At 42.8% G+C, this 10,676-nt stretch overlaps 1 protein-coding gene across 1 annotated transcript; it reads left to right on the top strand.

Moving 5' to 3' along the window:
• The first annotated feature begins 5,702 nt into the window (after positions 1-5,702).
• Positions 5,703-10,053, top strand: wfikkn2a (info WAP, follistatin/kazal, immunoglobulin, kunitz and netrin domain containing 2a). The gene is made up of 3 exons (XM_084371649.1): positions 5,703-6,269; positions 6,791-7,107; positions 8,056-10,053. Exons 1-3 carry the CDS (start codon positions 6,051-6,053, stop codon positions 9,254-9,256), a joined length of 1,737 nt encoding a protein of 578 aa, XP_084227775.1. The 5' UTR covers positions 5,703-6,050; the 3' UTR covers positions 9,257-10,053.
• Positions 10,054-10,676: the final 623 nt, after the last annotated feature.

The following is a 10,676-nucleotide window of genomic DNA, read 5'->3' as shown; positions in this document are numbered from 1 at the left end:
CTCCTAATCAGTCCCCATTGGTTTGAACTGGAGCCTCAGGAGGGAGGACTGCACTTCTAATATAAGAAGACTTGTTTTTGTGCCTGTGCGCCGCTGACAGCTGTGGCTGAAAGCATTTTATTTACAGTTTGTCTGTCCTTCTGTTCCATTCTCGTGTATGTGATAGCTTAAAGTTCACTTGGACTCGAGGCTTTGACTCAAGAATTAATGCACCAATTATGGAAACATTTCGAACACACGTCTAACAGGATAAAATGATTGAGTGACATTTTATATCCCAAAGCTAAACTTCACTGTGACGTCACAAGTTCTGTAAAAACACTTTACTGGCCATAACTCAGGAGCAGAAGGGGAGATTATGACCATATTTCACATTAGGTTGGATGCTGAACTGGTGACACCGCTGTTTAAACTGTGGTTCTTTGTTGTCGGGTTAAAGATGTGTGTGAAGCATCCACAGTTTACAGTTTGTAGCTTCTTTGCAGCAATATCCAGATGTTAACCGCTGGGGTCCACCACAAGCTCACTGGTTTTACTGATATTGAGCTTCAGGTGATCGTCGTCGCCCCGCTGTAATGATAGTCTCACATGTTTCTAAATCGAAATTATTTGCTAGACTCATACATGAAAATATACTGATGTCTTCCATTTCGCCCCAAAAATCCACTTAATACCTTTTATGAAATTCCTATGAATATTCAATATTGCATAAAGCGGTTCAACTCACTGATTTACAAAAGTTATGAAAGAGATGGCTTCCTCAGCTAAAAAAATCTCTACAGACAATTATATATCGTCTCACAGCGTATATTGTAATATCGTCCAAACCTACATCGACTAAATGCACATAATCAACCATTACGAGTTTGTTTTTGTTTTTTCCTAACAAGTAGCTGTGTGGATGTCACTCCATGCTTTCATTTTGAAAAACTTTCATTTTTTTAACTGTACAAGAAGGATTTAGCCTGCTTGTAGAGAAACCCTTGGATTGCGTGCACTGACAGTGTTATATAGTTTGATGCATGTGTTACTGCAGAATCTGCTCAAGTGAAGTAGAGCTGAATGTTCACTTACATACTGAAATGACGAAAAATCTGATGTCAAGCTACACTGTTTGCTGCTCAGTTACACATATTTTTTTTTACAGATTGTCCCTTTATTGACACTTATGTGCATTATTGACACTAATAAATAGCTTCCCTGGCAATGTTCCACATTTCAGTATTGTTCTGCGGTCCAGCTGTGGTTTTGTCTTCGACCAGGCCGTTCACTTTTGACCTGCATTTTCGAGCCAACGTTGTACATTCTGTTATGAACTAAGGAGACATTTTGTTATGTTCCCTTTCTGATTTAAAGAACATAAACAACACCTAAGTTATCATGTCATACTGACACACTTGAGAATCTGTGAAATCCTTAACCTCTTCAGCGAAGCGAAGACAACAGTGTTCACGCGGCGAGCAGATGTTCAGACACTGCGATGCGACCAGGAGAGCGCCGTTGCGTAATCTGAGCGAGAGCGGTGTGGAGAAAGTTAAATGGGTGTTTGTGTGTGTGGCAACCTAAAAATAGGGACTAAGGAATGTAAAGCAATCAGGATACATACGTTTCACTGAAGCTGCGCATGTACGCCTGCATGTCTGTCCGTCGGCATGTTGTGCTGTGCGTCTAGACTGGGGCTGAGGAATCAGCTTAGGGCCCTGCTGTGGCTGGACGTGTCTCTCTCCTTTGTTCTGGAGGGAGACATTCATAATAAGCTTAGTATGAACAGTCATAACACCTTCATTGTTTTGAACCCGTTCCACCAGCTTCCCAGGCCTCAGCCGTGGGCAAGAGAAGCCGTGGACCTGCGTGGTCGGGAACCCCTAAGAGCATTTCAGAAATGGAGGCAGAAGGCGACGTTACTCACAAGTACGTGCCTCGGGCGATGTTCTTAGACTATGGCCCCTGGTACAATCTGTGCCCCTCTCTAACAGGCATAATGCACAAATCCAATATACAGAGCTACTTGTTAAATGCATGACGCTGCAAAGCCACAGAGATTAATGGAGAAGTTAGATGTACAGGAGTTTACAGTAGCCTACATCTTGACAACTGTAGAGATTTATGCCTTTTTTTAATCTGTGGTGCTGTTTATTTCAAAATGTTGGGATGGCACATCTCGCAAACAACTAATCACATCGACATTTCTACCATAAACATCACGTTATATTCTGACTTTCTTATCAGGAGAGGAGGAGAGGCCACTATTTGAGACCGCTATAAGACTTTTTGCTTGCAACTTTTGGTCAACCTGTCCCTCTCCTACACACCCGGCCCATGAAGTAGATGTTTAGAAATGTACAATGCCGACATTTATTCTGGCAATTCAGTTGAAACACTGTGGTGAGAACAGGGCCTGTTGACCTCACTCTTGCTTGAGTTGTGCGGGCCCACATACAGCACGTTGAATGAGTCTCGAGCAAGTCCCGAGTCATTTTTCTAGGTCAAGTCAAGTCTGGTTATCAACCCCTCTGAGGCTCACTAGTTTATATATTTAATATCTTGTTTGTTTAATTTTTACAAAACCTGAAGAGCAAAAACTACAATTTACATCTTATTTATTTTATTTTATTTTTATAAGGGTGACAAAGAGGAAGACCCAACTAAACCCCAATATTCCCACTAAGCCTAGAACTCATTGTCCTATATGCATCTCTAGATGAGTCCTGGCTGAACGAAAATGTATCAAATGAAGTCATTTTGCCTTCAGGTCTGCAAGTTTTGAACGTTATTACGCTGCAAGTTTTTTTATTTATTTTTTTTTTATTTGCATGCTTTTGTCAGTGGTTGTGTGCAATTACAAAGGGTACCATGATAACGATCTAGTGAAACAGCATTGTCTGTACAAAATCAAACATCTGGATCTATCAGCTTTATGTGGCATTAACCTCAACATCTTAATATTGTGAGAAAATAAACATAATGCAGACATCCGTTGAGTTAACTTGTTTTGAACTGGGCTCAGAGAAGGTCAAAGTCAAGGTCTGTTTGCAGACAATACATGCGCTGAAGGCAGATAGGCTGTCGGGGCGCCCTGCGTGGGGTCCACCGTGTGGCTTTATTCAATATGTGACATGCCCCTTAGCCCCAGTGTCGGCTATGCTGGGAATGCAGGGGTGAAGGTTAGGGGTGTAGGGCCTGAGGGGGTGAGCGGGTGAGCAGACACTGAAAACACAGCTTGACTGTGTTTGTGCATTTGCAGGCAATTGAGAGAGTGCGCGTGTGTGTGTGTGGAAAACAAGTATGACGATGTATGCGATCTTTATCCATTTTATTTAACCAATTCCATATAATTCATTAGTATTGCCAGCTAAATAATCAGCATTTTTTACATGTATGTTGTGAGTATTACCTGTGTGTGCGTGTGTGTGTGTGTGCGTGTGTGTGTGTGTGTTTTCAGAGGGCTCACAGACACAGGCCAGACTAAGACTGCAGGGTTTGGCCTGGAGAACGCTGGGCCTCTTTGGGCTCAGCAGGGACTCAGCTTGGGAAGCACAGACTCCATTCCCACACACACACACATGCACACACACACACACACAGACTAACACTCACACACACAGCGAGGCTACTAAAATGTAGAATCTTTAGTTCTTCAAAGAATAAAGGTTTTTACCATCAGCAAAAACTGTTTTATCGAGCTCAGTGGTTTTCCCCAAAATGATTATGAGGTTGTGTTTTATCTGCAGCAGGATCCTTTTATTACTGTCATTGTGTTTTCTTCTGGTCATGTAATGGCCAAACAGACCGCCAGCCTAGTTCTTTTGCTTTGAAGCCCCTTTTTCTGCAACACTTCTTGGAACAGGCTTTTGGGGAAGAAACCAGTTTTTCACAGCACGATATCAAACTGTCTGTACTACTTGTGACTTCTTACGTGTCAATATTGTGATAGCCTGAGCTGTGAACTTCATAGTATTTCCATTTGTTTTTGCTGTCTGTGTTATCACTAACCCAGCCACACAGTATTCCAACATCGACACTGAACAATGATACATATTTGGAGTAATTCAAGCACAAAGTAGTGATTTTAATTGTAATTTAATATTCATATGGCATACTCAGCTACCAAGACATGTTCAAGTGATCACTTAGAACACAATCATATTCACTATAACTATTTGCCTTTTATGCTTCACCATCTGCATTTTGTATTACATTATGTTAAATAATAAACCAACAGTAGGTTGGGTATGGAAGCCCAGAACGGCCATGCTTGCAGTTATTTTTTTAAAGATGTTCTCTCGAGATGAAGTTGATTATTTCATTATTTTGAGATAACAAAGGTTGTTATCTCAAAGATTTTGTTGTATCTTGTTATCTCTTGCAAATAAAAAGCCCATTCCTTGAACTAATAAATAATCTATCACGAGAAAATGATTTTTGTTTACTCTGGATCAGGGTATATTCATGGACGAGTTAAAAAAACAAGTGTCTGGCTCATTTTAATCCCACCTGGATTCAGCCTTCAAGATTACTGTCTGACTGTTGGGGAGAATTCATAATGAAACAGCACAGTTAAATGCACTGCGCTGGCCTGTGAAGACGCAGACGGGCGGATCTTTTGCTGAAATGACGAGGGCTGATCTAAATGTTGCCTCTAACAGAAAGACACAGTGCGATTTCTGCCTTTGCCCGGTCTTGATTGAAGTCTGATGCCTCGATCAGTGACATTTTCATTCTCAGTAATTTGTCAAGATGCAATATGTACACGAGTGATAAGATCATGGGTTGATTATGTCCGACACAGCTTGTTGTCTCAAGATAATGAAATAATTTCCGTGTAATCTCGAGATAAACTGCATAAAATGAAATAGTTGCAAGCGATACGTAAAATGTAAAATACATACAGATGTTTGCATGTTTTTTGAAAGGTTGAATTTCACAACAGGCAGCTCAGAGGTGGCTAACATGGCACCATCAGCTGGGGCTCCAGAATACTTTATCACCTATCTAGAAAGTCTGGCTGCAGGAGGTAGGAAAAGAGGATCCAGTGGGAGTTGGACGAGGACAGATGCTTTAACCTAATCATCAACCAGAATCAACATATGAGGAACCATCCTTTAATGATACATAATGCAACCCACTTCTACTCAAGCACTTTTAGTGAAACCTGTGCTTTGGTTCATTTTCTGTGCAGAAGTCAAACCAGAGAAGGATGTGCAGCACAGAACGGACACCAGAGCTGCAACAACTAAGTTTGGTGCCATCTGCTGGAGACATTTCGCTCAGATGGAGAGGAAACATCATGCAGTATTACTGTATGTCACTGAGTACTGTGTTTAAATGTGTGTGAGAAAGATGTACTTTTAAAAAGAACATACCCAAAGCCTCTTCTTACATGAAACACTACACAATAATAACTATTTGTTAAAATAGTGAGATGAAGTCTGTCAACATAATAAAAACTACATTTTTTGGCTCTATTCAGCATCTTTACACTATTATTTTTTTTAATTAACATCCACTGTTGTATAATAAACATAATTGACTATAGTTGTTATAGTATTGCTAATATCTCCTCCTTTGCACCGACTTTGCAAGTTAAGGGTTAAGGCAGCCGGCGCCTTACGCACAGGTGTCTCGCCAGTCCTCTGCGAAGCAGCGCCTGCAAACTGTTGGCGAACTTTTTTTTTTTTTTTTCTTCTTCCTTTAATTAAGTTGATCATAACTGTAACTCAGCTGGGATTTGCCGTCCGACTAGACAGGCCACTGTAATTCATGTAGTTAGATCTTAAGTGGGTTTGCACACCGCAGCCCTAATCTCTCGCCGCTATTAAACGTGGAGCGACTAACCTGGAGAGCTCTCCACATCGAGACCGGTCCGGCGCGCTCCTCTTTCTCGCTCTTTTTACGCACCATCTGATCCCAGTGGTTAGAAAATAACTACGCGACCGTTTGAAGATAGTCTGAAGGGTTTTAAAACCTTTAAAGTCGGGTTAAACTGGTTGGATTTTGACAGATTTTTTTGTTTTTTTTGGTTTTAGCGTCCGCTCTGTTACGCGCCGGATATGTGGTGGATGCTGTTTCCCCGATGGATTTGGTTTCTTCTGGGACAATGTTACACTATTCTCCTCTATATGGACAGCTGCCGTGTGAGAGCGATGCCCATGCCCATGTCCGTGGCAAAGGTGGTGTACTCTCACGCAGGTTTGTGCCCGAACGACCTGAACCCCAACCTGTGGGTGGATGCTATGAGCACCTGCATGCGCGAGTGTGAATCTGACCAGGTGAGCTGACCTGCAGCTGAAGGTGATGTAGCCTGCAGCATGTGCAAATGTGCAACGTGAGGACAGTGGGCCAGAGGTGCAGTTTGTGAAAAATATTATGAGGCCATATCTTAAAATGAGGCAGAATAATATAGATGTGTATTTGTTTATTTTTATCTAACTGTCTATTACAAGACATTTCAATCTGAGGTGTTCAAAAGTGTCAGTTCTCTCTGTTCCCAGCAATTTCTGTTGTCCTTGCATTGTGCATGAGCTGCTGCCTGGGGTGCTAGAAGAAAAATATCAAGCAGAAACCCAATTCAACAAAAATAATCTCAGTGGTTTTTGCTGAATTCAATTCCTTCGAGTTTTCATTCATGCTGTGTCATGTTGATCAGAACTTATCCACACTGAAAACATGAAAGACTTCACCAAGAATCACAGCCATCCCGTCTGTTTTATGTTGTATTTAATACTGTTTATTAACTCAAAAAGAAATAATGGCATGTGGTTCAAACGACCTGTCTCTTTTCCAACTTTAGGACTGTGAGTCCTTCGAAAAGTGCTGCCCTAATGTCTGCGGTAACAAGAGCTGTGTGGCAGCACGCTACATAGACATCAAGGGCAGCAAGGGCCCTGTTGGAATGCCAAAGGGCGCCACCTGCGACAAGTTCATGTGCTCCCAGCAAGGGTCAGAGTGCGACATCTGGGACGGCCAGCCTGTTTGTAAGTGCCGGGACCGCTGTGAGAGAGAACCCCACTTCACCTGTGCATCTGACGGCATGACCTATTATAACAAGTGCTACATGGATGCAGAGGCCTGTACCAAGGGTATCTCAATCTCTGAGGTCACCTGCAGGTAACATGTTAAGTATTCTATATCTCTACTATTTGTTTTTTGGTGTTATGAGGTAAAGTTGTCTCGTTTCAGTACTCAAAATTAAGACATTTTAAAACAAGTTTTAAATGCCTGTAGCATGGAATAAGAAATGTATTCTGTGTGCAACAGAAAAGGTTCAGTGTGTGGGGGTATTTTGAGGCAGAAATGCAATATAAGATTCATAAGTATGTTTTCATTTCATTTCGATGTAATATCACCTAAAAATACAGGTTGTTCTCACTCCCAATGTGTCAAATACAGCTGCCTGGCTAGTGTCCCTACACTTGTAAATATGACGCTGTAGTTGTAGTTAAGTATCTAACAAACTAGTTTCTGTGCCTAAACCTAACCAATCTAGTTTATGTGCCTAAACCTAACCAATCTAGTTTCTGTGCCTAAACCTAACCAATCTAGCAAAGTAATATTTGGACGCAAACCTAACCAAGTAATTTTTGTGCTTAAACTTGAACAAACCACAGCTGTTTTCACAACTTTAGAAATAGTCAAATGTGAGTCAGCAATCAAGCTTTATTTTAAATCTAACCAGATATTGTACTTGTATGATTTCTAACTTGACTGTGGAGCCCTTCTTGTGCAAAACCAATGTTAAAGGGGAAAGTAGAGCGTCATAGTTTGAAGCCTAACTGACAAAGATGCTGCATTTAACAAGTTGGGAGTGAGAATGTGTTGGAAAATAAGAATCATTGTATTTTAGGCAGATGCACTGCCATGTTTCTACAAAAAGTGGCTCTAGAGAGAGCCTTTTGCATTTTTAGCGTTCTATACTCGCTAACAAGCGTATTCAGTTATTTGCAATCTGCAACCTCTCCATTATATGCCACTAAACCTCCACACTGGACCTTTAAAGAAGAGTCGTAGACATTTCCTCGCTCTGATTAATTCATTTGTCATTCAACCTACTTACAGGTACCACCTGACCTGGCCAAACACCAGTCCAATCCCTGCGGAGACCACCTTACATCCCACCACTGCCCTCCAGACCACCCTCCCAGCTGACATCCAGCTCCCCGCCATTCACAGCGGCCCCACCCAACAGGCTGTTTTCGTGGGTGAGACAGCTAGCTTCCTGTGTGAGGTGTCCGGGAAGCCACGTCCAGAAATCACCTGGGAGAAGCAACTGAAAGGCAAGGAGAACACCATAATGAGACCCAACCATGTCCGAGGGAACGTTGTGGTCACCAACATCGGCCAGCTGGTCATATACAATGCGCAACTTCAGGATGCCGGCATCTACACATGCACAGCCAAAAATGTTGGGGGGAGTGTTTCATCACACTTTCCCTTGGTAGTGATCAGAAAAGAAGCAAAAGGTAAGAATGCAGAGGGGAATAGCACCAACCTGCCATTTCCAGCTGAAGAGTGTCTTAAGAGTCCAGACACGGATGACTGTGGGGAGGAGAGCATGAGCTGGTACTATGAACCAAAGAGGAACAATTGCTTCACCTTCACTTACAGTCAGTGCAATAAAAACCGTAACCATTTCGACACCTACGAAACCTGCATGCTGTCATGCGGAGGAGAGCTGTCTGCTCCTTGCAGCCTACCAAGTCTCCAAGGGCCTTGCAAAGCCTATGAGCCTCGCTGGGCTTACAGCAGCGCCCTCAAAAAGTGTCAGTCCTTTGTCTACGGAGGCTGCGGTGGCAACGAGAACAACTTCGAGTCTAAAGAAGCCTGTGACGAGATGTGTCCCTTTCCGAAGAACCACAACTGCAAGATATGTAAACCTCGAGGCAAGATGGTCACCAGCTTCTGCAAGAGTGACTTTGTGATCCTCGGGCGCGTGACCGAGCTGACAGAGGAGCAGGAGTCCGGCCACGCTTTGGTGATGGTGGAGGAGATCTTGAAGGATGAGAAGATGGGTCTGAGGTTCTTTGGCAAAGAGCCCTTGGAGGTCACGCTCCTGAACATGGACTGGAACTGCCCCTGCCCCAATATCACCACAGCCAACGGGCAGCTCATCATCATGGGGGACGTCAACAACGGGATGGCCGTTCTGCAGCCCGACAGCTTCGTAGGCTCTTCAAGCACTCGTAAAATCAGGAAGCTCCGCGAGATCGTCCACAAGAAAACCTGCGATTTCCTGAAAGATTTCTCTGCCGTCCAGTAGAGTCTTCCAAAAGTCAGCTATGTTGTTTTCTGATTTATTCCAAGCTCCAGTGACCTCACCAGTCCGACCGACTGCCAGGGAACACAAAGCTAGTAACTTATCTGTTACATTTTGTTGCCTGCTTCAGATGTTTTTCCTCCCTTACTTTGTTCCTTATTGCTCAGTAGGTCTCAGAAAATCACTCCTCACTTTGTATTCTTGCCATGATTTCTTCACAAATGCTGTGCTGAGACTGTCCACAAAGCTCTAGACAGTTTTCATGGCCACATCTAGGGTACACTGTCTGGAGAAGGCAGGTAGAATAGTGTTAGCAACAAGCATTTACCCTGTACAAAGTATTTAATCTTTATAAGTGTTTACTAAAATGGCTTTATAGATCTCCTCTCCAATGTGAACACACTAATATTATTTGGTTAGCAGTACGTTTTAATGTGATTGGTACGTTTGCTTTATGTTCTTGTGGGTTATCACAACAAAGACGTTACGTAACATCAGTCCTGAGCACTTGAGCTCACTATAATGCAATTTGCAAGCCTCAGTTTATGTACCAGAATCAAATAAGCTCTTTGGATCCACATTTCTGTGGAATCTGTTTTGGTAAGTTTTTAATTTACAATACAGAACATGTATGTGGACTTCTATACTCTGTATTTATTTATATATATATATATATATGTATAGGCAGAATGTCTCTCCGTGGATCTAATTACACGGAGAACAGACATATTTTTTGTTATCTATTATAAATTAGTTTTCATTCAAACTCTGATGGAACATGATGGCAGAATGAATAAAGATAATTGACCAAACACTGCTTTGTGTCCTTGCTTTGTGATGTTGTTATGCACCCAACATGCCCCCAGCTTATCAAAAGGCTCATGCGGCCAGTGCATGTGCTGTTCTGTAGTTGACATCCCTCCATCCATGTCCTCCTCCTTCCCTCTCCACTTGTATTTCACACACACACACACACACACACACACACACACACACACACACACACACACACACACACACACACACACACACACACACACACACACACAGGGCCCGTAGTCTGAAGCAGGTCACATTCCAGCCCAGCTGTGGTGGCCTGCAGAGCTGTGTGTTGTGTTGTGTCTGGGTCTGGGGCCCTCGCATAGCACACACCCCACCGGCCATCCACTGGCCTTGGGCGGCCCCTTTCATGTGCAAGAGGCCGGGGTGAAGGGGAAGAGGAGGAGGAGAGGGATGTTGGCTGAATCTCTCTCTTTCACTCACTCAGTTGGCCACATCTGTGTTAAAGGGGCATAACAGAGAACAGAGAGAGGAATTGAAGGAGAGTAAAAAAGTCAAGTAGGAATAGAGGAATGTAACCCCTGAACTGAACCAAAGTTAATGCAAAGTTTGACTCTAATTATCTCGATTAACCCCAAATCGT

This window comes from Pagrus pagrus, assembly GCF_965226575.1.
Source record: "Pagrus pagrus genome assembly, chromosome: 13".
Classification (NCBI taxonomy): domain Eukaryota; kingdom Metazoa; phylum Chordata; class Actinopteri; order Spariformes; family Sparidae; genus Pagrus; species Pagrus pagrus.
The sequence above is the reverse complement of the archived record's forward strand: the minus strand, read 5'-3'. Positions and strand labels throughout refer to the sequence as shown.

Coding starts and splice junctions, on each gene's coding strand:
- wfikkn2a (XM_084371649.1), top strand. CDS start 6,051: ATGTGGTGGATGCTGTTTCCCCGATGGATTTGGTTTCTTCTGGGACAA. Junction 6,270..6,790: donor GCGAGTGTGAATCTGACCAG/GTGAGCTGACCT, acceptor TTCCAACTTTAG/GACTGTGAGTCCTTCGAAAA. Junction 7,108..8,055: donor ATCTCTGAGGTCACCTGCAG/GTAACATGTTAA, acceptor ACCTACTTACAG/GTACCACCTGACCTGGCCAA.